Source organism: Canis lupus, chromosome 13 (assembly GCF_003254725.2).
Source record: "Canis lupus dingo isolate Sandy chromosome 13, ASM325472v2, whole genome shotgun sequence".
Taxonomy (NCBI): domain Eukaryota; kingdom Metazoa; phylum Chordata; class Mammalia; order Carnivora; family Canidae; genus Canis; species Canis lupus.
In genome coordinates this window covers 48638744-48665496 of record NC_064255.1, presented here as the reverse complement: position 1 = coordinate 48665496, position 26753 = coordinate 48638744, and the positions used below count along the sequence as shown (strand labels likewise).

At 36.8% G+C, this 26753-nt stretch overlaps 1 protein-coding gene across 5 annotated transcripts in view; it reads right to left on the bottom strand.

Moving 5' to 3' along the window:
- The window catches only part of CEP135 (centrosomal protein 135), a 78360-nt gene that overhangs the window by 28399 nt on the left and 23208 nt on the right, over positions 1 to 26753 (bottom strand). For all 5 annotated transcript variants that reach the window (XR_007401713.1, XM_025435594.3, XM_025435593.3 and 2 more), the window contains exons 11-15: positions 22578 to 22801; positions 17555 to 17707; positions 16486 to 16638; positions 12276 to 12353; positions 4422 to 4573 (exon numbers count right to left, since the gene is read on the bottom strand). Coding sequence is in view for 4 of the 5 variants with exons in the window: in XM_025435594.3 (XP_025291379.3) it covers positions 4422 to 4573; positions 12276 to 12353; positions 16486 to 16638; positions 17555 to 17707; positions 22578 to 22801 (760 nt within the window). In the remaining variant the exon portion in view is untranslated. The remainder of the gene's footprint in view (positions 1 to 4421; positions 4574 to 12275; positions 12354 to 16485; positions 16639 to 17554; positions 17708 to 22577; positions 22802 to 26753) is intronic.

The window sequence follows — 26753 nt, the reverse complement described above, 5'->3', positions numbered from 1 at the left end:
GATCATATGGTACTTTTTTTTGAAGACCCACCACACTGTTTTCCACAGTTGCTGCACCAATTTACATATCCACCAACAGTGAATGAGGCTTCTTTTTTCTCCATATCCTCACCAACACTTGTTACTTACTGTCTTTTTGATTCTAGCCATTTTGATAGCCTTAGGTGATATCTCACTGTGCTTTTGATTTGTACTTCCTGATGATTAGTGATGTCGAGCATCTTTTCATGTGTTTCTTGGCCATCTAAACATCTATGGAAAAATGTCTATTCACATCCTCCACCCATTTTTTAATTGATTATTTTTTGGTGTTCAGTTGTATGAGTTCTTTATATATTTTGGATATTAACCTCTAATGAGATACATGATTTGCAAATATTGTTCACAATATTGGGAGAAGTCCAGAAATAAGCCCATGTATCTATGTAGGCTGCCTTTTCATTTTGTTGATGGTTTCCTTTACTGTGCAAAGGCGTTTGTCTGATATAGTTCCAATTGTTTATTTTTGCTTTTATTGCCCTTGCCTTAGAAAGATCCAAAAAATATATTGGACCAATAACCAAGAGTTTACTGCCTGTTTTCTTTTTAAGAGTTTTATAATTTCAAATCTTACATTTAGGGCTCTAATTCATTTTGAGTTTATTTTTTGTATATGGTATAAGAAAGTGGTCCAGTTTCCCCAACACCATTTATTGAAGAAGCAATCTTTTCTCCATTGTATATTATGGCCTCCTTTGCCACAAACTAATGGACCATATAAGAGTGCATTTATTTCCAGTCTTTCTGTTCTGTTCCATTGATTAGAATGTGTTTTTGTGTGCCAGTACCATACTGTTTTGATTACTCTGGCTTTGTAGTAGTTTGAAATCTGGGAGCATGATACCACCAGCTTCAATCTTTCTCAAAATTGCTTTGGCTACTTGGAGGGTTTATGGTTCTGTCTAAATTTTAAGATTTTTCATTCTAGTTCTGTAAAAAATGTTTGTGGTATTTTGATTAGGATGCACTGAATCTGTAGATTGATTTGGGTAGTATAAACATTTTAACAATATTCTTCAAATCCATGTACACAGTCTTTCTTTCCATTTATTTCTGTCATCTTCAATTACTTTCATCAAAGTCTTATAATATTCAGATTACAGGTCTTTTACCTCCTTGGTTAAATTTATTCCTAGGTATTTTATTCTTTTGGATGCAACTAAAAAAGGAATTTTCTTAACATCACCTTCTGCTCATTCTGTATTAAGTGTACAGTAACCCAAAAGATTTCTATATATTAACTTTGTATCCTGCAACATTACTGAGTTCATTTATTAGTTTTAATAGTTTTTTGGTTTCTGTAAGGTATTTTTTTTTTTTTTTAATTTTATTTATTCATGAGAGACACACAGAGAGAGGCAGAGACATAGGTAGAGGGAGAAGCAGGTTCCTCTAGGGGACCCCAACATAGGACTCGATCCTGGGACTCCAGGACCATGCCCTGAGCCAAAGGTAGATGCTCAACCACTGAACCGCCCAGGTGCCCTTCCCAGGTTATACAAGGTAAACAAAAAGTCCTCATAATCCTTTCCTATAATACAGTGTCTATGAGAGAAACAGTACACGGGGTTAACCAAAGAAAAGAATATTATAACAACAACAAAAAAAAAGTGAAAGGAGCTGTATGCTAGGGGATCCAAGGGCACTTGAAAGCTCCTCCATGTAAAACTGAGAAGGGGGGCACCCAGGTGGCTTAGTGGTTGAGCATCTGCCTTTGGCTCAGGTTGTGATCCAGGGGTCCCGTGATAGAGTCTTGCATAAGGCTCTCTGCAGGGGATTAAAAAAAAAACAAACAAACTGAGAGGGTCTCCTGTGAGAAAAGGAAATGGGGAGTTTTGGCTACAGTGTAAAGGAAAAGCAAAATGGATTAAATGCCAGTTCCTGACAGCTCAACACAAGAGGAAAACAGGTAGACTAATAATTCTGGCTGACAGAAATACATCGTAGTATCTATACTTTGGAGCTGAGTAAAGACATAAACCAGACGAAGATAGGCTGATCCCTTCAGCTAGCTTTCCAGAGGATGTATGTAGCACTCACAAAAAAGAAAAAAAGAAAAAAAGAAAAAAGCAGCTTTCACCTTAGTTCTAACTAAAGTCAAACTTATGAAGATTTGTAGTCAGAGCAACAAAAGGCAAAAATTGGAGATACTCTATGTGAGTTCCTAATATAGTATTCCTTAATTAATCAGACAATGATCTCTTGATTTTAATTTGTTAAAGTTGTTTGATAATCACACATCTCCTTATGAACAGATGTTGGTCTTTCTTTTCCTAATTATTCCTTGGATTTTCAATCCTGCTGTTTATTTTATTATATATTTTGCAATTCTCATTATTTGTATATTAGGTCTGTGTCTTTCATCATTTCCTTTTATTCTTCTGGGTTCTGAATTCTAGATGAATTACTTGAGTTTGTTTTCTATTTTACAAACCTAGTTTTCAGAAATATCCATTCCACTATTCACTAGCACTTTTAATTTATCAATCTTTCTTTATTTTTTTAAAAAAGATTTTTATTTATTCATGAGAGAGACAGAGAGAGAAGCAGAGACATAGGCAGAGGGAGAAACAGGCTCCCCGCAGGGAGCCCGAAGTGGGACTCGATCCCAGACCCTGGGATTATGCCCTGAGCCAAAGGCTGACCGCTCAACCACTGAGCCACCCAGGTGTCCCACTTTCTTTTTCAAAAAATTCTACCTATTTCAGGGGTGCCTGGGTGGCTAAGTTGGTTAAGCATCTGCTTTTGCTCAGATCATGATCCCAGGGTCCTGATATCAAGCCCGGAGTCTGGCTCTCTGCTCAGTGGAGAACTTGCTTCTCCCTCTCCCTCTGCACCCCTCCACAGCCCCAGCTCATGTGCCGTCTCTCACTACTTCAAATAAAGTAAATCTTCTAGAAAAAGATTCTACCTATTTGAGAGAGAAAGATCAAGAAAGAGCATGAGCAGTGGGGAGGGAAAGAGGAAGAGGGAGAAGCAGGCTTCCTGCTCAGCAGGGTGCAGGGCAATCCCAGGAGCCCAGGATCATGGCCTGAGCTGAAGGCAGACACTTAACTGACTGAAAACCCATCAATCTTCTTTTTTTTTCCCATCTTCTTTCTAATCATCATTACTACAATCCTTTCTAATCTCAAGTTGTTATTATCTCAGGAGTGATTTAGTTTTACATATGCAATGTCATGTTGGCATCTGAAAATCTTTTTCTGATCATTACTGCAAATGTAATTTAGAGAGGAATATCTCCTCTGATTCTTCAGAGTGATCTTCTTCTGATCTTAAGTCTTTTTACTTATTACAGCTACCCAGCCCAGAAAAAAACTTTGCTGACTTTTTGTTTCCTTCAATGTTCTGTTTTCTTTTTTTCTTTTTTTTTAAGATTTTAATCATTCATTCATTCATTCATTCATTCAATAGAGACACAGAGAGAGAGAGAGGAAGAGACACAGGCAGAGGGAGAAGCAGGCTCCATGCAGGGAACCTGACGTGGGACTCGATCCCGGGTCTCCAGGATCACACCCCGGGGCTGCAGGCAGCGCCAAACCACTGCGCCACCGGGGCTGCCCAATGTTCTGTGTTTTAAATTTACTAAGAGCTAAACAAAGACCCAATCTCCTAAGGCAAACACATTCTGCATTACTCTATCATTCTGATATAAATCATCCACTCCTTTTGATTTTATGAAGAAATGTTTCCTAAATCTAGCCTCTCTTAAAGTTCATTGCCACTGTTTCCAGTCCAGACACATGGTCTCCAACGTTTGCCATCAGTCTCTTATGACTCCAAATACATCTTCCTAATTTTTGCCAGAGTTTACTTCGTAAAAGGCACACTAATAAACACTAACATCATCCCTTGGGTTAAAATTTGTTTGTTCTCCATATTTATAAAGTAAAATCCACACACTCTTGGTTATCACACAATGTCCTTCATAACCTGACTCTAACCTATAGATATAGCTTATTTTTCCATACTGACCTTCTTAACTTTCAGATGCATTGCATTTTAGATTCTGTATATGCATATTCTTATTTTATATTCTTTGAAAGAAGAAAGACAAGGACAATGGCAAGCAAAAAAATCCTGTAATTTTCAGCAACCCTACAGTAGTAGGGAGTATAAATAATAGGAGGTAGCTAAGGGGAATTTTTGAAGGAAATAAGTATAAAAATCTGTGAGAGTTTTTAAAAATAGAGATACTCAAAACCTACTCAGGTTGGCTCAGTGAATCTGCCCTTAAACTCATACTTTTCAAAATCTCCACAGGTGATCCTGCTGCAAGGTCAACTGCTCAAAGGCCCAGTCCAAAATGCCACCACTAAGAACCTTCCATAGCCACTAATTTGTTCCCAGAAGTCAAATAACAAAACTTTCAATAAACTTACCTAAGAGAGTTCATCTCTGTCTTCTGATGAGATGAGTCACCAGCCACATGGCTAAGTTTTTGAGCTTGGAGTTTTGCTTTGTTCTCTAATGACTCTACTGTTTCTTTCATTATTAACATTTTAGATTTTAAATCACATCTTTCATCTTCAAGCTATAATTTAAATTAAAAAAATTAATAGATGTTTCAGTTTTGTCTTCCTAAGTACTCCTTAATAATATTTCTGGAGGAAAACTAAGGAAATAAATTAGATTTATTTAACCATACTTTATTTTTATTTATTTATTTGTTTTTAAAGATTTTATTTATTTATTTATTCATGAGAGACAGAGAGAGAGAGAGGCGCAGAGACAGGCAGAGGGATAAGCAGGCTTCATGCTGGAAGCATGACATGGGACTCAATCCCCGGTCTCCAGGATCACGACCTGGACTGAAGGTGGCGCTAAACCGCTGAGCCACCTGGGCTGCCCTTAACCATACTTTAAAAGTCATGTGTACAACTTTAGGTTCTAGATGTCAGAATGGGCATACACATTTACCTCTCCTTTTCAATATCAGTGAAATGAAAAAAAAAAAGATACAAAATAAAAGAGCAAGAAAGGAAGAAAAGAATATATCCATAACAACAAGGAAAAAGGAAGGGAAACCATTAGCAAATAGAGCAAACATTTTGAGGAATGTCTAAAAAACAGTAAGTACACAGGGCTAGGTTGAAGAAAAATCAGAACAGAAAATACTATAACCCAAACACAAAACAGGCAAGATTTAGATGAAGAAACTGTAAAATTTTCCTGAAGGACATAAAACACAAACTGATTTAATGTAAAGACACAACATGTTTCTGAATGGAAACACAATATTGGGAATATATTAAAAGTTAATGAGATAACTGTAAATTCAGTGAAATTTCGGTAAGAATCCTAACAGAACCTTTTTCAAAATAAGGAAGGTAGTAGCTTAGATTTCATTCTGAAGTTCATTTAGGAAAAAACAGAATAGGAAAATTTGTGGGGGATTTATGAGATACCAGAATAAATTAAAAGCTACTATTAAACACTGTGGATTTCACACAAATGAGCAAATATATGTTTATGTGCACAGATGTAAATTTAGAAAAGGCAGCATTTTAAGGTAAGTGGGAAAAGAAAATGCTCTTTAAAAACAGAGTTGGGACAGCCACTCATTGAAGAAAAAAATAGATTTTTATTTTATTTTATATACAAAAATAAATTCTAAATGGAATAACGATCTATATATAAAACTCAAAACCAAGAAATATTTGTGTTAAATAGAAATCTTCCAGCTAAAACTGTAGAATGACCGCACACATTTGATCTCCCCTCACTTTGGAAATGACAGTAAAGGAATAGAAAGTTAAGTACTCACAAGACATAGAGAACAAGAAAATCAGTAGTGGATACTGACATCTATACCTTGTGGAAGACAAAGAGGAGATCGAATAGTGACTGAAAAGTGGAAGAAAGATACAACCTAAAGCAAAGTTTCTGAACCTAAAAACTACTGCTATTTGGGGCAAGAAAATCTACACTGGGACTGTCATACCCTAGAGAGCTCCTACCTCTTTCTAGAAAGTTCTTTTAGAAACCAAAAATATAACTAAATTTTAAAATAAATCAATAGAAGAGTTAGTAGATAAAGTTGATGAAATCTCAAAGAAGAACAAAAAGTCAGAGCAAATAAGGGAGAAAGGAAAATAACTTTACTTAGATCTCCTTAGGAGGTCCAAAACCAACTAATAAAAGTTCCAGAGGGGTGCCTGGCCAGTTCAGTAGGTTCAGCATGTGACTCTTGATCTCTGGGTCATGAGTTCAAGCCCCATGCCGAGTACAGAGCTTATTTAAAAAAAAAAAAAAAAAGGTTCCAGAGGGAGAAAATAGAATAGTACAGTAAATTACCCAAGAAATTGAAAACAAGAGGTAAGGAGCAAATTCTGTGTTTTCAGAAATAAAAACATGTCATGTCCAAAGGACTATGGTATAGAATAATATCAGACATCTCAAAGGAAGTTAAGAGACAATGGAAAACAATATTCAAAATTTTTACTGAAAATAATTTTCTAATCTAGATTTCCATATACCTAAGCCAAATCATAAATCAATTATGAAATGTGAATAAAGACATTTTCAGACAAGCAGTGTACCAAAAAAATTTTCTCTCATGTAGTCTTTTCCAGGAACCTGTTAGAAAAGGTGCTATACAAGGATGAAGGAAAAAAAAAAAACAAGAATAAAATGTAAGATTCAATACAGAAGAGGAGGACAGAGAAATTCTTAAGAGAAGGACAGTCCACAATTGAGCGAGATAATGGAAAGCTCAAGAAGGGAAGTCTTCAGCAGGAAAAAACAAAACTAATAGGTTTGAATGTTCAAAAACAACTGATAGGTATGTGGTAGAGATGTTGGAGTTCTTGACAAAAATTAGCAACAGGTTTAATGAAAACGGAAAAATAACAAAAAGGAAAAAAAGGCAATTATTAACTCCAGGAAAAAGATCCATAAGAGAAAAGGCAAGAGTAGTACTATCCCATTTGGCCAACCCATGGGCCACAAGAAGTCATAATAATACAGATGGTTACTACTAAAGTAAGTATAATATATAATAAAACTATGTTTGAAATAATGGGGGAAGAAAAAGGTATCTAACATCACAGATACTCACTAAATAACCTTCAATCAACGAAGTTAAGACAAGTCTAAGCAGTTATACCAGCACATTATTTAGAAACAGGGAGGTAAATATCAGGAGGAATTATGATCGTTGTTAGTAGTTTTGGGGGTAAAGAGGTAGGAAAGGAAACTTTTTTTTTGGCACTAAAAATATTTCAAAATAAAAAAATATATTTCAAAATCCCTTGGGTATATCATGTACAAACAGGAATACATGTATTGTATAAAGAACAAAAAAAATTAAATTATATATCTACTATCTGGCTTAAAAATATATTACCTGAACCCCGAAACTACTTGTGAGCAGTCTCCAATCATATTCCCCAAACCCTGCCACAGTAACCACTATCAGGAGTCCTTATGTTTCTCATTTCTTACATTTTTATTGGTGTACCATATCTGTATGAATCTTTAAATAACATATAGTTTAGGTCTGCATATTTTTGAACTCTACAAAAGTAGAATCATACTGCCATGCTCTTTGACACTGTATTTATAAGATTCACACACATTGATGTTTGCAGCTACTATTCACTCATTTTCACTGCTCCATAATACTTCACTGTGTGAATTACTACCACCATTTCTCTATTTTCCTCATAACTGACATCAATATTGTTTCTTGTTTTCTACCAGAGAGTTAAATATTTTAGGCTTTGTGAGTACTATGGTCTGCTGCCCTCACTCCTTGGTAAAGTAAAGTGAAGTAAAGTGAAGTGAAGTAAAAGTAAAGTAAAATAAAAATAGCCACAAGCAATGTGTAGAAGATAAACATGGCTGTGTTCCAATAAAAACTTTATTACAAAGACAGACTAGTGGGAATGCTTGGGTGGCTCAGCAGTTTAGTGCCTGCCTTCAGCCTAGGGCGTGATCTTGGAGACCTGGGATCCAGTCCCACGTTGGGCTCCCTGCATAGAGCCTGCTTCTCCCTCTGCCTATATCTCTGCCTTTCTCTCTGTCTCTCATGGAGAAATAAAATCTTTTTAAAACAAACAACCAACCAACCAACAAACAAAACAAAGACAGACTAGAGGTCAGATTTGGTCTGGGGGCCACAGTTTGCTGACCTCCAACCAGGGTTCTCCGCAAGAAATGGATTTCCTGGCTCATAGAACATTGCTACGCAATGCCAAATTACCCTCCAAAAAGGTACCTGTTTGCTCCCTGACATATATTTGCTAAATTATGTGTGTTATAACTTAATTTTTTTGTAAGATTTTATTTTTTAAAAAGTAATCTCTACACCCAACGTGGGGCTTGAACTTACAACACTAACACCAAGAGTTGCATGCTCTACTGACTGAGCCAGCCATGTGCCCCTAACTTTTTAATTTCTGATGCCCTGATATATATAAAATGTTTTTATTATAGTTATAAGTTGTATTTCCTCTATTAGTGATGTAGAACACCTTTTTAGGTTTATTAACCATTTATAATTTCTTCTGCCATGAAGTGTCAATTCACATTTTCTGTTACTGTTTTTTGTTTTTTTGGGGTTTTTTTGGTTAAATGTATAGCAAATTCTCTTAGTGGCTTGTCTTTTCAATTAATGGCCATTTGATGAACAAGGGAGTTCTTGTCAACAAGGTCCTATTTATCTGTTTTCTTTCATCTGTGTTTAGGAGCTTACATTCTGGCAGCAAACACTTGCTAGCCAAGAGATGTTAGGGAAATTTCCTCTTTAAAGTTCTATAAAATGTTGAGAAAGTGCCTGACACACAGTAAATGCTTTATGAATTATTGCTATTATTATTTCCCAAGTCAAAAAGATTTTCTGCTTTTCTTCTTATTTTTAATTTTATTTTTTTAATTTTAAAAAAGACTTTATTTATTTTATTTTATTAATGAGAAGCACAGAGAGAGAGAGAGAGAGAGAGAGAGAGAGAGGCAGAGACACAGGAAGAGGGAGAAGCAGGCTCCATGCAGGGAGCCCAACGTGGGACTCGATCCTGGGACTCCAGGATCATATCCTGGGCTGAAGGCGGTGCTAAGCCGCTGAGCCACCCGGTGCCCTTCGTCTTCTTTTTTAAAGTAGACTCCACATCCAGTGTGGAGCCCAATGCAGGGCATGAACACAAGACCTGTGATCAAGACCTGAGCTGGGATCAAGATTCAGAATCTTAACCAACTGAGCCACCAACACACCCCATCTCCTATATTTTCTTTCAAAAACTGTAGCTATTCCTTGAACATTCAAGGTTGCAAATAACCTTGAACTGATTTTTGGGTATGGTATATTTGATGTATAATCTTTTCTCACTGATCTGAGTCCTTGATAGATAAAGTTTTCATGTATTTGTGGATTTGTGGGTTTACTCTTTTTTTTTTTTTTGTGGGTTTACTCTTTACTGGATTTTTACCATTTTCCTTTAATCTTTGTGAACTACCACTATGTATTAATTATTAACTGTAAAGTCTTTGCATCCAGTAGGCTAAGTTCTACACCAAGATCTTCTTTAAAATTTCTTTGTGATTCTTAGCTCTGTTTCCATGTAAAATTTATTTTTATTTTTTTAAAGATTTATTTATTTATTCATGATAGACATAGAGAGAGAGAGAGAGGCAGAGACACAGGCAGAGGAAGAAGCAGGCTCCATGCTGGGAACCCAACGCAGGACTCGATCCCGGGTCTCCAGGACCACGCCCTGGGCCAAAGGCAGGCACCAAACCGCTGAGCCACCCAGGGATCCCCTCCATGTAAAATTTAAAATCCATTGTCAATTTACACACACATCTTGGGACTTCATCTGGAACTATATCAATTCTATAGATCAATTTGGGGAGAATTTACATTTTTTTTTATAAATATGATGTCTGTCACCTTTTTTATAAACCTGATATAGCTCTTCACTTATTTAGGTCTTTAATGTCTTTCAACAAGGTATTATATTTTCTATAAAGATTCAGCAAATTACTACATAAGTATCTTATCTCTATTAAAATGGTATGGATTTTTCTTTTCTTTTTTCTTCTTTGGGAACTGTCATACTTCCAGGGCATTTTTCATTGTGCATTTCTTTAAAAGACTTTATTTATTCATGAGAGACACACAGAGAGAGGCAGACACAGGCAGAGGGAGAAGAAGACTCCCTGTGTAGAACGTGACACGGAACTTGATCCCAGGACCCAGGGATCACACCCTGAGCCGAAGGCAGAAGGTAGATGCTCAACCGCTGAGCCACCCAGGAATTCCTCACTGTGCATTTTGAATCAGAGAATTCCTGTGGTTTTAGAATAGCTATAAAATTATCAGTCATTATCTTTTCAAATACTGCCTCTCTCATACATTCTATTACATTCTCCTAGAATTTTGGCTAAATGTATGTTAGACTTTCTCACTTTATTCTCTAAGGCTTTGACTTATTTTACATTTGCTATATCCTAGTCTCCTTCCAATGACCTCTAGTACTTTATTTTTTTTTAAAGATTTTATTTATTCATGAGAGACACAGAGAAAGAGAAAGAGACCAAGGCAGAGAGAGAGAAGCAGGCTTCATGCAGGGAGCCCGATGTGGGACTCGATCCTGGGTCTCCAGGATCACACCCTGGGCTGAAAGCAGATGCTCAACTGCTGAGCCACCCAGGCGTCCCTCTAGTACTTTATTTTTTTTAAGATTTTATTTATTTATTCATGAGAGACACACAGAGAGAGGCAGAGACACAGGCAGAGGGAGAAGCAGGCCCCATGCAGGGAGCCCGATGTGGGACTTGATCCCGGGACTCCAGGGCCAAAGGAGGCACACTAAACCGCTGAGCCACCCAGGAATCCCCTCCCTCTAGTACTTTAGATACATTTTTCAGTTAATTCTCACTTTCAACCTCTGGGCAAGCTGGAGTGACAGGGACCCCTCTACTTGAAATAACTAAAAATAGGACAAGATACATGAAACAATGGTTTTCAACACACTGAGCATCAGGCAGTGATGGACACTGACCCTGAGGGACAAGAAACAAATAAGATGAGCCCTACGATTGCTTCAGCTTACTGCTTCAAGAATTTCTAGGCTGTGGCATAAGGAAAGGAACGCAGGTGAAGCCTGGTGTTCCCCTAAGTTCAGAAGACACAACTGAATGTCAGGGGAGGCTAAGGCAGTTAGGCAGATACTGGAGGAGAGCTACACAGACAGATCTCCAGAGATCTGTAAAAGGTGTCCTTTAAATGTTCAGTTGAACAGAACACTGAAGAAGTTAATGCCAGAGAAAGAACTAAGAAAAAGTCAAAGTAATTCTTGTTCCCTTCAGTCATTTGAAAACCTTATAATTCATGGGGCAATAGATAGGGTACTCAAAACGGTTTTGTCCTAGTAACGAAACAAAATTAGTCCAGGATTAAATGCTACTTTGATCCCACCTAATGAAGCTTAAAAGCAAAACTGAAAAGACTCAAGCTATTTCCATCTGATCTAATTGTATGCTACAACAAACCTCAAGAGTATTTACAGGAATACAAGTTATCCAGCAACCAAGAAGGTAAAATTCATAATGTCTGACATCTAAAGTTACCAAACATACAAAGAATCAGGAAAATGTAACCCATGATGAGCAGAAAAAAAATCAACTGACCCAAAGTTGATAGAAACAGATTATAGAATTCAAAGACATGGTAAATAAAAACATTTAAGATATAGTAAAGGAAACTAGCCAAAACAAAACACCAAGAAAACAAAGGACTGTGAGAACACATAAACATTTGTTAAAAAATTATATTTTAGAGAGCAATAAGGAATGAAAATGAATTTCATTTTTTCCTCTATGCCTGATCTTTAACAAAACAACAATAATCATAACTAACACCTACTGAGTGCTCTACCACAGGTCAGCGATTCTTCCAAGTTCTTGACGTGTATTAACTCGTTTAATCTTCATAAAAACTTAAGAAGTAAGTACTAGCACCATTCCATTTTACAAGTAAACTGAGGGATGGAAAGTTTGAGTAGCTTATCTACGGGTAATGGGTGACAAAAAAGTATATGAACCCAAGTAATCAGCCTTCAGAGTATATACTCCTAATCACTGTTACACAGCATCTCTAGCATATTATTTTGTTTTTTTTTATTTTTAAATTAGCATACTATTTTGTAACTTTAAAAATATATAAAATGCTGAAACTGTAATTGAAATAGTTAGCCATACAATATAATTTACCCCAAATCCAGTTTGTTAATTACCTGATGATTAACACATGTCAAATGTTCAATAGTTTTCTCTAATTTTGATTTTTCAAAAATACTCATTTCCTGGAGACTCTGAAAAAGAATTTTATGGAAGATGTTCATTCACACCAGATATCAAAACAAAATTAGCAAAGTAATGCAAGTCTACAGTACAATTCTATTTATCTTTTTATGACATAGAAAGGTTTTAGAAAGAAAATCATTAGACATTTTATAATAATGATGCTTTTGGTTGAAAAAAAAAAAGGACAAGAATTTCTTATCCTTATATACTATCTCCATGTGTGCTTGTAATAGAAGACACAGAATGGCATGGATTTGTTTTTAAAGATTTACATAGACCACTCCAGTAGTACAACTATAAAAGGAAAAAACCAGCAAGTTAAGTATGATCAGGAGTATGCCCTTATGAGACATGTCAGAGGAACAAAGGGCAAAGAAGAAAAGATGAGATCACAAAGATATAGGAAAGAATTCTACAGGGCCATACAAGAGATCAAAATTTCAAGAATAGGCTAGTCAACGGTGTAAAACACAACTACTATTTCTTTGGTCAGGTTACCTTATCCAACTCTTGCTGATGTTAAGTATAGGATAAATTATATAAGCTGGTGTTCCCTGAGACTTTTTCTAGTGCAGATTCATACTTCTATCCATGTTATTAATTAAAAACAAATAAAGACACCTGATGTTTGGATCATATATCTGGTTGGAAGGGTCACTCTGGTGCATGTTTTATTAAATCATTCAATCAGTATTAAGGACATACTGCATACCAAGCACCAAGCACAATGTTAGGAATACACAGTAAGTAAAATGGATAAAGCCTTTGACATTATAGTTACTAAAGCCTAGTAGATAAGACAACCTTAAATAAGATATTATAGTTAAATCATGAATATTCTGCTAGGAAAATGAACTATATGGCAACATATTGAAAGGGAATCTAGAGTCTAGGGTCCATTTCCTGCACGAGGAAATGTTTAACCTGGCTCTAAAGGATGATAGGAGTTAGCCAGTTGAAAGTACTGTAAGGAGTGAAAGACTTTTCAATAGCCTTTGTAGAAAATTGGGGACTGGGATCCCTGGGTGGCGCAGTGGTTTAGCGCCTGCCTTTGGCCCAGGGCGCGATCCTGGAGACCCGGGATCGAATCCCACGTCAGGCTCCCGGTGCATGGAGCCTGCTTCTCCCTCTGCCTGTGTCTCTGCCTCTCTCTCTCTCTCTCTGTGACTATCATAAATAAATAAAAATTTAAAAAAAAAAAAAAAAAAAGAAAATTGGGGACTTGGAGTTGAGAAAATGAGGTAGGGGAACCGGGAGAGATGAGTTTGGGGAAAAGAAGCTAGACCTCCAAGTAAGCAAAAGCGAATCACTGAAGTCTTTGAAAACAGTTCACAGATTTTAAATAAAAAGCGATCTGATCACATTTATATCTCTGAAAGGTGATTCTGCCTTCAGTGTAAAATACACATTTGGGAGGCTGCTGACATACTAATGCAGCTGGGAGAGAATAATGGCCAGAATGGGATGCAGCAGGGGAGTGGAAAGAAGTACACAGATTCAAGAGAAACTAACTGGGGCTCAGGATCCAGACTCCATGTGACTTTATAGTTAAGTGATCTTGGGCAAATCATTTAAACTCGCTGTAACTCAGAGACCACATCTGTAAGCATTAGCTATCTGAAAAGTCAACTGTGAAGATTTACTGAGACAGCTCACGTGAAAAGTCTTAGAACAGAGTTTCCCACGTGAAAAGAACTTAATAAATGTTAATTATTATTTAACAGGCAGCACACGTAGGACTCGGTAATTGAGAGAAAAGTGCTTTACAGGAGAGAGGAGTGAGTGATGATACTTGGTTTGCCAACTGGGTGGGTAGTCAAATAACAGGAAACTACCAGATGCTTAAGGATTGAGATGACTAGTTTTTAAGTAAATCTAGAAAGATTCTGGTAATATGAATATCACTTATTCTGAGCTTTCAGTACTACTGCATTTTAAAATCCTGTTTCTACGTTCCTTGGTCCTTTCAACGAATATGGAAAAGAATAAATCAGTACCTTATGCTAAAAGCTGTCACACTGCATATAAGTTTTCCATTTGGTAATTTTAACACTTATTTTTATAAGAAAGCACATTCTGCAAGGCAGTATTCCAAAAGATCTCAATTAAAAGTATTTTGTTGGGATAAAATTTTAACCGAAAATGTATGACATAAAGACTACCTTATAATGCTTAAATGTTCTTATTGCTAACCTGAGCTGCTAATTTCCAAGCATTAATTCAATAGTATTTACTGGAAGTAAACTAAGAATCCATAAAAGTAACAATAACAGCTAATGTTGCGTTCTTATCATGTTACAAGAACTGTTTAATGTTTTATGTACATTCACACATTTTTTTTATTTTATAAAAGAAAATATAAAATATTGCCCCTAAATAGGACACCAAGAACACAAGCAACAAAAAATATATATAAACTGGACTTTAGAGAAAAAAAAAATAAATAAATAAATAAACTGGACTTTATCAAAATTAAAAACTCTTCTCATTAAGAAAATGAAAAGGCAAAAAAAAAAAAAAAAAAAAAAAAAAAAGAAGAAAATGAAAAGGCAAACCACAGAATGGGAGAAAGTATTTGTAAATCATGTAACTGATAAGGAGCTCCTAACCAAGACATAGAATACTTGGACAGTTCAATAACAAAGAGACAATAATCCAATGGATTCTGTTGACATTTTTAGGCATTTCTCCAAAGATATACAAATGGCCAAATAAGCACATGAAAAGATGCTCAATGTCATTAGCCACCAAGGAAATGCAAATCAAGACCACAATGGATAGTACCTCACATTTACCAGCATGATGGTAATAAAGAAGGCATAATAACAAGTGTTGGTGAGGATGCAGAGATATTATAACTTTTATTATTTTTTTTAAAGATTTTATTTATTCATGAGAGCCAGGGAGAGAGAGAGAGAGAGAGAGAGAGAGAGAGAGAGAGAGAGAGAGAGACCCAGAACATAGGCGGAGGGAAAAGCAGGCTCCCTGCAAGCAGCCTGATCCGGGATCCCAGGATCACACCCTGAGCCAAAGGCAGACGCTCAACTGCTGAGCCACCCAGGCATCCGAAATTAGAACTTTTAAATACTGCTGGTGAAATATAAATGGTACAGCTGCTTTGGAAAATAGACTGGCAGTTGCTCAAATGGTTATGGTTATCCTATGAACCTAGGTATATACTCAAGATAATAAAAACCTACATCAACAAATGGTTGTACACGAATGCTCAAAGCATCATTATTATAATAGTCAAGAAGTAGAAACCACATCAATGAAAATTAAAATGTCTATCCATACAATGGAGTATTATTCCACAATAAAAAGGAATAAAGTATTGATACATACTACATAGATGAACTTGAAAACATTATGCAAAGTGAGAGAAGCCAGAGATTAAAAAAAAAAACACATAGAAAAGGATTCAATTTATATGAAATGTTCAGAGTAACCAAATCTACAGAGATGGAAAGTAGCTCAGTGATCACCGAGGCCTGGGGAGGCCAGGGCACAATGGAGAACAGCTGCTAACAGGTTCCAGGGTTTCTTTTCGACGTAATGAAAATGCTCTAAAATTGTGGTGGTAGGCTGGCTGAACAAGTCTCTGAATATACTAAAAACCACTGAACTGTATACTTTAAATGGGTGAACTGAATAGTATGTGAATAACTCAGTCAAGTTGTTTTAGATTAAAAAAAAAAAGGTTAAGGTCCTTCCACATGAGGAAAGAACTTCCTATTGAGATCAGAGGTTCTCTAAAGAACCGGATAATAAACATTTTAGGCTTTGTGGGCCAGTTTCTGCTGCAAAACGCTCAGTTCTGTCACTGTGGCACAACAGATGCCACACAGAATACTACGGTACACGAATGAGCTTGGTATTCCAATCACGTTGACCGACGATGATATTTGAATTTCATAGTTCTCATGTCATGAAATACTCTTCTTTTTATAGGTTTTCAATGACTTAAAAATGTAAAAAACATTTTTAGCAGATGGGTCATAAAAAAACATAATGGTCTGGATTTGGTTCATGTGTCATTGTTTGCCAACCACTTGATCTAGCCATACATTCTAAACAATCACTTCAGAGGAAAACTATATATAAATTACCTTTCAAAAATAAGTTGATCTTATAACTTACCTTTAACTTTTCTTTTAAAGCTTCTTTTTCTGACATAATCCTTCTTAGGTCAGATAATGCAAGTTCTTTTTCCTTTTCCATAAGACTAACGATATTATGGGAGACTGTGGTTTGGGCGGACTCTTGTCTTAGTGCATGTAACTGTTCCTGAGCCTTTAAAGAATTAAAATATATAAATAAAAACACTTTGGATATACTCCAAAGGAAAAAAAAAAAAAAAACCTGGCAAACTAACATGCTACCTTTGCTCTCTTCCCAAATCCCAACAAAATGAGGAAAAGGATTAAAATAACGATGACGATGACGAAAACCCCATATGACAAGGAGATTGAGGGGAAATGCCAGCTACAACATTTCAGAAACTAGACAGCAGATGGACAATAAGTAATTAAGTAAGCAGACCCAAGAAAACTGAAATCCAAGCCAACAGTGGGGAGAGCCCAGAAATTAATCAATTTGCAACCGCAGATTCAAAAAAAAAAAGCTCCAAAAGTAAAAACAGCTTTTTCAACTTTACCCGTTATCTTTCATGTCCCTCTCCCTCTTTCAAAGTAGAACTTCATGGGAAATTGGCATAGAACAAACTTAAACACTATGGTCTGCACAGACTCACCTTGCTCTCTGATAACTGAGGCTTTGTAACTGGGCCAACCTGTATCAATTCTCTCTTCCTCAGAGTTTTTTTAAATTATGGGCTAAGTCCTTAATATCCTATATACCCAAATCGTGGGTGCTACCCACTGTTTGATAGATTCCTAACATGTCTGAATCCCAAGGATAAACTTAGCTCAGAGTCAGGCTAAGACCTGTTCCAGGTAGCTTTAGGAGATTTTCTCTAACAGACTTGACACATAGATAGACTAGAAAAGAGGAAGAATAAATGTGGAAGAGTAATAGAAATCTCTGCTTTGGGAACAGGACAATAATAGAAACTACTACCGTACTTAGATAATTCTAATTATAAAGGAATATCACAAGGTCCATATATTACAGTAATTTAAAAGATTTATACTGGTTCCCTTATAGTTAACTTGTTCTATATAATCTGTCAGCTTAACCAATTTCTTACTTCATTATATAAGACACTTAGTTTATCTCTTTCTGCTGTCAATAGCTTAACATTGGACTGTATATCTTCCATATGTTTTTCAAATCTTTCCAGCATGCGCTGAAGTTCATCTCTTTCTCTTGTAATCAGATGAATTTCTGAGTTATAATCACCCTGAAACATAATTTAAAAACAAGTTATTATTTGTTATAATTATCACCCATATGGTCATCACAGGATGTTGGTAATGACAGTGACTGAATGTTAATAGACAAAAAAGAACACAATTTTTTTATCCATAATGGGAGCAGAAGATGAGAGTGCAGGCAGTATCGGGGCAAATTTCCTGGCCTTCAAATGCCCAGGAAGGGACCCCGCTACCAATGATACTACTTGATCAGATCCTGTCATACACTTCAACTGTCATTCTCCTGGATTTGTTTCTAATGGTAGTAACTAAAGTGTACTTCCCAGAGGAGAAGCATCAGCAGCATCTAGGAATTTGTTAGACATGCAAGTTTGTGGGCCCACCCCAGACATACTAAATCAGAAACTGTGGGCATAGGGCTAGTAACTACAGTTTATCAAGCCCTCCCCGTGATTCTCATGCATGATAATTGTTGGGAACCCCTAGTTTACAGCTCTCTCCAGGGGAAGGACTAGGAGGGCATGTGCATGTCTGCTCACTCTATGCAAGTAACTATTGTGGTCTAGCATATTCCTCAGTGTTTTCTAACCAAATCTAAGATCAGTTTCCCAGCCACACCAACCTCCACAACCATCCCAGCTCCAACCTATGTGAAGTCTATTTTTGCAATGAGATAAATATTTCTACCAGGCAATATACATTAAGGATGTTCACCAAATAAGCAAATACTTTCAACATTTCTAAAACAGGATGATGCCTATTATTTCAGTCCCATTCAAAAGATCCACTATCTTCATGACTATTGTGGAAAATAAAGGTGATAAATGTAGACTTGGCATCTAAGGTATATATACATAAATACATATTATATACGTGTGTGTGTGTGTGTATGTATGTGTGTGTATATATATATATATATATATTTTTTTTTTTTTTTTTAAAGGCAGAGTGAGAGTGTGAGGACGGGAGGAGCAGAGGGAGTGGGAGAATCTTAAGTAGGCTCCATGCCCAGCCAAGCTTGACTACGGGGCTTGATCTCATGACCCTGAGGAGATTTAAGATATCTTAATATTAAAGTACTAAATGCAGATGCCCCAGGTAGAAATAATCTGATAATCTGGTACACTGGAACACATTTTATATACGTTACTATCTCCTGTGCACATAACTATATCCAATGTAGACGTGGTATGTGTGAGGTACTCCTAAACTGCCACTTAGAAGTTAAGTTATTCACTTGTTAAACAGGGCTAAACAGGGCAAAATCAGGGTATAATGGACAAGATTAATTACCTGGATACATTAAAGGATACAATATTTTACAGGACAAAAGCATATTAAGGTTTGAGGACTTAATTAAGGCTTAGGTAACTAAAAGAAAATCTGTAACTTAACTATACATAAAAATATCTTATAAAAAGGAGGTGGTTTGCATAGATTTTAGAAAAGGAGACTCCGTGAATAAAGATTTGACAGTACTGCAGATGTGGTCATTGAGTACTGGAATGAAGTAGAGCTGAGTCTTGTCCTGTCTCACTGCATTGGCATCACAGATGGGGCCATGGTTGATAAAATTCAGCAGCCAGGAAAAAAGTCCAGAAGTAGTGAGGGGCTCACCCTGCACATCTCCTTGAGCTCTAAGCTTGGCAGAAGTGTCACTGCTTATCCAGCTTCTCCCCTAGAGCTAAGCTGAGGATCTGGTTGAGTGGGAGTGAGGAGTATGGTTGTAAATAAAGTTAGGACATTAAAAAAAAAAAGATTTGACAGTCTACTTTCATTACTGTTTAGGTCTCAGCTTAAATGTCACTTTCTCTAAGGAGTCTTCTGACTCTTCAACACTTATGATAAATGAGCTTATAAAGTTAACATGATTGTGTGTTTACTATATGTCTTTACTACTAAAATGTAAGCTCAATGAGTGTCACAGTAGGTATCTGGTCTGACTACATCTTGAGTGCCTAGCATGGTACCTAAAACATATGAATTCTCCAAAATCACTTACTGGTCTTCCTAAGCAGGGACTCTTGGTCTTTTCTAAATATATCATGATTGACATAAATATGCAGATACTTATACTTGTGTTCATATGTAATTGTTAATAATTCTTTTACCACTCCATTGTCCCTGATACATACACACAAGCTCATGCACATATATGCACAATACTAAAGGTTATAAGCAAACAGACTATGTCTTCTTTATCTCACGTCCAATGCCTCATTCAGAGCACGACTCAACATGTACCTGTTGAACTGAACCTAACTTTCTACCTAGACTTGATGTGCTTTGAACCAGCAAATAAACAATAAAGAATACGATATTTATAAGGAACTAGCTGTTATGCTGGGACCTTATTATCTCTAATCTTTGAAAACAGGGATTTCGTGAAGTAACTTGTCCAAGACCATAAAGGCAATTTGTAGAGTGGGAACTTCTATCAGGTCTCCAACTCCAAAGCCCTATTACACTATACTTGAAACTCACAATGGAAACCATAGTGAGTACAAGTACAAGGAGAAAGGAGGCAGTGCTCACCCCACAGACAGCAGAGAACCAACAGGTGTATTTTTGACAAAGATCACTGACACTAAAAATGTCAGTATTTTTTTCTGAATTATTGCAATCCTAAGAAATTGTGTCTAACCGTTTGCAATAAAGCAGGAGCTGAAAACCCATAGAGTGTACCAAATCCAGCTTTATAGGGGTCTTTGTTGTGTGCTATATGGTTTCTAAACATGTTTAAAATACCCAAGTTTAGGCGAGGATGCATTCTCTAGTGCCCCGAACTCACAACAGTCTACACTCCACCACTTTCACTCATGTACACACCTACTATTTCCTACCATTCCTGGAACTTATTATTGGAATTCTAAAATGCTCTGAACATCCTATCTTTCTAAACTTTAGAAAATGAATTCTTTATCTGTATCAGGTATCATTAGAACATTGTAAGAAAATACCTAAAAAAAAAAAAAAAAAAAAAAGAAAATACCTAAGTTGAAGGGGGATAAAAATCTCTTCTAATTTTACCAGTACCTTAAAAAAATCTCATTTTTTAACTGTGAATCCATATGGAGAAGTTAAGTCAAATATTTAGGTTAAAAGTTTTGAGATATTTGCCTACTCAGTTTTTATTTAATAAATACTTGATCAAGCAACCTTTTATGGAAGATGCTCCTATGCAATGAAGGTGATCAATTCACTAATATTTTCTGAGTCCTAAGTATATATGCTTAAAAAACAACTCAGTAACACATAAATTAACTTATACAGTATTTTCCCAACAATTCATTCTGCTTATAACAGTTAACATAGCATTGTGTTTTTACTAACACCTATAAATCAAATTCACCCATTAGCCAATGAGGTTAAAAAAAGTCTAATCAGAAAACTTCAAACCATTTTACAATGGACATGGGATCTTCAAGAAATGACGCAACTGATAAATTCAGTCAAGTCTGAAATTTTTAAACCTAGTATCTTCATGTATATGTCACAGCGACTTGATATTTTTAAACATTTTAAATGTTCTGAGTTTTAATTTTACACCCAACTTCCCCTAATTTTATCCAGTGTGTGGAATGTTAAAATCATAAGCCTCATAAGCCAGGATTCCTATAGCTCTAAAGCTTTAAAAAAAGAAAAAGAAAAACCTTAATGAAGAATTCAAATGATATTCAGAAAACACTGAAAATAATTAGGACCGAAAACAGAGAGATACATGATTTTAATCTCTCATGAAACATGGTTAACTTTACCTAATACACATCTTTAGACTACCAACTTGTCAATGTGGTTGTAGTAGACAAATGGGATGGTCTGCCCTGCACTCACTTCCATACTCTATCTTCTCCTGTTGCATGGTTAACATGGTATGCACAATGTGACCCGCCCTTCTGACTGGTCCAAGCCTGAGAATGTCATGTCTGCCATGTGGACGAAGCCGCTCTGCTTTGAGAGAGAAATGCAGCGGATTCCCAAAATAATGGACTGAAAGAAAGGAAATATCCAGTAGCATGAATTACTGGTTCTAGTTTCTGGAAGCCCAGATGTCCCTGTACTTACCCTACACACCTAAGCTATTCAATCTTTCCTTAATTTCCAAAAATCAGTATGTTACACTTTGTTAAGTAGTTTTCCTAATAAATGCAGTGTTTCTATAGTATTGGTCATGAAAGAAAACAAATACCAAAATTAAGAAAAACTTTTTTTTTAAGAGAAAGAAAGTGAGAGAGTGCACATGACAGCATGAGCGAGTGACAGGGAGGGGCAGAGAGAGAGAAAGAAAGAATCTTAAGCAGGCTCCATGCTTAACATGTTAAGCATGACTGACTCAAGGTTCAATTTCACAACTCTGAGATCATGACCTGAGCTAGAATCAAGAGTCTGTGGAAAGTTAACCGAATGAACCACTCAGGTGCACGCAACTCCCCACGCTTTTAAGTAGGCTCCATGTCCAGCATAGAGCCCAATGTAGGGCTTGAAATCATGACCCTGGGATCAAGACCTGAGCTGAGATCAAGAGTCAGATGTTTAACCGATTGAGCCACCCAGGGGCCCCAAGAAAAACTTTTATTTATTTTATTTTTTATTTTTTTAAAAGATTTATTTATTTATGATAGAAAGAGAGAGAGAGAGAGAGAGAGAGGCAGAGACACAGGAGGAGGGAGAAGCAGGCTCCATGCCGGGAGCCTGACGTGGGACTCGATCCTGGGACTCCAGGATCACACCCTGGGCCAAAGGCAGGTGCTAAACCGCTGAGCCACCCAGGGATCCCCAAGAAAAACTTTTAAAAAACAAGTATGAATAAAGTTATATTTAATACAATAACACCGAAAAAGTTTGTTCATAAAGATACACTCCTGATTATCAATCATCCTTAAAGAGAGATATTACCTTTTCTAGTGTTTTAAATATTGGAATTTTTTCACGTGTAGAATAATTTGTAGAGCAAGATCTTCGCTGTATTATATGTTGGAGTCTTTCTAGCTCTTTCTTGTAAAAATCTCGTTCTTCCTCTATACCTTTCAGAAATGTATCTAAACGAGAGGGTGACTTGTCTCGACGTTTTATTCCATGTTCTAGCCTCATCCTTTCAACTTCCAGAGTAAGTTCTCTTTCTGTAAGTAAATTAAATATTAAAAGTGTTGCATATAAATTGTATGATTAGCCAAAACATTATATTAGTAAGTTTTAGAATACAAACTACTAAAAAATTATTAACTTTTGTATATCACCTATCACTGGCTGATATCAAAGAAGCAAATATTGAGAAAAATGAGGAAAAAGAGCACAAACAACATTAAAAGTTTAAATAAAATCTAGTAAGTCAAAGTCGTCCTACTTTTGTCTTATTATAGGGATGGGTACCATTTAGTACTATAGAGTGATGTAATAAACTACCATTTGGTACTTTCTGGTGACCTGAAAATGCATTAAAGGAAATTTTATCTATAAGCAATTAATCATAATATGCATGATTTTTAACAGGAAGCTTGAATTTAATACAATATTACACAAAGAGATCAAAACAATTCATCTTTCTCCAAATAAGCAAAACTACTAACTTTTACCACAACAGTTACCTTTTCATGAGTCAAAAGTAGCCTAATACTGGTAATTTCACATAGTTCAATCTAATTTAACTCTGAAGCATATGATTTTCAAGACATATTCTGTCTGATTCACTCTCCTCTCTTCTTTTATTCATTTGACAGGTATTTATGGAGCATCTACTCTATGCCCAGCACTAGCTAAGGATACAAGTATGAAAAATATAGCCAAGATCAAACAATTATTCTGTGTGTAGTAAGATGAAATCTACAAAAGAATAGCATGTAATGCAATCCAGAGGATGAAATGACAAATTCATCCCAAGGAGTGACTAGAGAGGTAAGAAGTAGGAGAGGGGGAAGGAATGGGCAATTGGGTTGAATGCTAAGAAGTCAAATAAATTAATGAAGAAAAGTGTCCACTGCATTTAGCATAACGGGAATGAAGGAAGCCTTTCCAAGAGCACCTCAGGTACTGGGTGGGAACAGAAGCCAACTGGAGTCCTTGAGGAGCTAACAGGTAGTACTACTGGGCAGATACAGCAAGTGTGGATCACCTTTCAAGATGTTAAAGATGCGAAAAGGAGAAAAGGGTGTCTGGAGGGGAGTAGGTCACAGTTTTTGTTATAGATCGGGAAAAGGGTAAGTATGTTTTCTTGTTAATTTCAGTTAGTTCGCATACACTGTAATATTAATTTCATGTGTACAGTAATTTACCACTTACATACATCACCCAGTGCTCATCAAGACAAGTGCACTCCTTAATCCCTAACCCCTATTTCCCCCATCAACCTACCCACCTCCCCCTGGCAACCACCAGTTTGTTCTCTAAAGTTAAGAGTGTTTCCTTTTTCTTTTTCTTATTCTATTTTTAAGTAATCTCTACACCCACTGTAGGGCTCAAACTCACAACTCTGATATCAAGAGTCGCATGTTACATTCTTTTGATGGAGCCAGCCAGGCACCCCAAGAGTCTGTTTCTTGGTTTGCCTCTCTTTTTTCCCCTTTGCTCATTTGTTTTCTTAAATTCTACATGAGTGAAATCACATGGTATTTGTCTTTCTCTATTTCACTTAGCATAATACTCTCAAACTCCATCCATGTTGTTGCAAATGGCACGGTTTCATGCTTTTTTGTGGTGATATTCCATTATATGTATATATACCACCTCTTCCTTATCAACTCTTCAGTTGATGGACACTTGGGCTGTTTCCATAATTTGGCCATTGTAGATAATGGTGCAGTAAACATCAGGGTGCATATATCCCTTTGAATTAGTATTTTTGTGTTCTCTGGGTAAATACCTAAGTAGTGTGATTGCTGGATTATAGGGTAGTTCTATTTTTAACTTTTTGAGGAAGCTCCACATGGTTTTCCACAGTGGCTGCTTCAGTTTACATTCTCATCAACAGTACAGGAGGGTTCCCCTTTCTCCAAATCCTCACCAACACCTGTTGTTTTTTGTGTTACTGATTTTAGCAATTCTGACACACGTGAGGTGATATCTCACTATAGTTTGGATTTGTATTTTCCTGATGATAAGTGATGATGAGCAGCTTTTCTTTCTTTTTTTTTCAGCTACAGATTTTTATTATGAGCAGCTTTTCATGTGTCTGTTGGCCATCTCTATGTCTTCCTTGGAAACATCTATTCATGTCTTCTATTCATTTTTTAACTGCATTGTTTGTTGTTTGGTGTTGAGTTTTATAAGTTCTTTATAAATTTTGGATACTGATCCTTTATCAGATGTATCATTTACAAATATCTTCTCCCATTCTATAGGTTGCCTTTTAGTTTTGTTGACCATTTCCTTGGCTGTACAGAAGCCTTTTATTTTGATGTCCCAAAAGCTCATTTTTGCTTTTGTTTCCCTTGCCTTAGGAGACATATCAGGGTATGTTTAAATGCCTGGGGAACCCCGAGTGGCTCAGTGGTTTAGCGCTGCCTTTGGCCTGGGGTGTGATCCTGGAGACCTGGGATCGAGTCCCACATCAGGCTCCCTGCATGGAGCCTGCTTCGCTTTCTGTGTCTCTGCCTCTCTCTCTCTCTGTTTCTCTCATGAATAAATAAATAAAAATCTTAAAAATAAATAAATAAATGCCAATGGACAGGGATGCCTGGGTGGCTCAGTGGCTGAGCATCTGCCTTCGGCTCAGGGCATGATCGGTCTTGGGATTGAGTCCTGCATTGGGTTCCCCACAGGGAGCCAGCTTTCCCTCTGCCTATGTCTCTGCCTCTCTGTTTGTCTCTCATGAATAAATAAAATCTTTTTAAAAAATGCCAATGGGGATCCCTGGGTGGCGCAGTGGTTTGGCACCTGCCTTTGGCCCAGGGCACGATCCTGGAGACCTGGGATCAAATCCCACCTCGGGGTCCCGGTGCATGGAGCCTGCTTCTCCCTCTGCCTATGTCTCTGCCTCTCTCTCTCTCTCTCCCTGTGTGACTATCATAAATAAATAAAAATTAAAAAAAAAAAGCCAATGGACAAAAACAGTACAGGCTAAAGTTATGGAAAAAAGATAATATGCAAGGTTTTAAAATTAGAGAGGGTAGGATCCAGAGAACAGATGGAAGCAGTGGCCTTTCCTAAGAGGGACACACTTCCACAGTAACAGGAGGAAAGATAAAAATGGACAGTTTAAGATCTTGGGACAGAAACTGACAGAAGGCCTCCCTGGTGGCTTCCATGCTCTTAGGGAACCTGAAGATTGCCCACTCAGAATGGGAAGTGGAATGAGATTCCTAAGTTTACTGAGAATGGAAAACATGTGAAATGTTCCCTGCAGAGAGTAGGAGATCAAGTGGTAAGAAACATAGAGTAAGATTTCCATACATCATCAAGAGTGCTGCTCAAGTTCAGGACTATCTAATTTATAGTGCTACTGGGCAGCCCCGGTGGCTCAGCGGTTTAGCGCCGCCTTCGGTCCAGGGCGTGATCCTGGAGACCCGGCCAGTCCCATGTCAGGCTTCCTGCATGGAGCCTGCTTCTCCCTCTCTCTCTCTCTGTGTCTCTCATGAATAAATGAATAAAATCTTAAAAAAAAAAATTTATACTGCTACTGATGTGTTGGGTACACACACAGCCAGTACTTAGCTGCTCATGTGTAAACGTGTAAAAGGTAAATATTTTGGTTGACTTGTGGTAGGATTTTTGGCAGGCTGGTACTTTTGCAGCACAGAGAAGTAGGGAATTTCAGACGTGAAGGATCATGCAGAAATGACAGGTTACAGCTAGGTATGAAAGGAAGTAAACTGAAAACTTACATACATAGGTCAAAGCAGTTTAATGTATTAACCCATTTAATCCTCAGAACAATCTTTTGGGTAGTTGCCATCGGTAACCCTTGGGACAGCATAGAGAGGTTAAGTAATGCACTCAAGAAATACAGCCAGTAAGTGGAGAAGAGGTCAAACAGATTATCCACATGGATGCTGAAGAGCCTAGGATATAGCCTCTTTGTAATATAATACACTGGCTTTTCTTTTACTTCTGAAGACACATGGGAATTTGACAGCACCA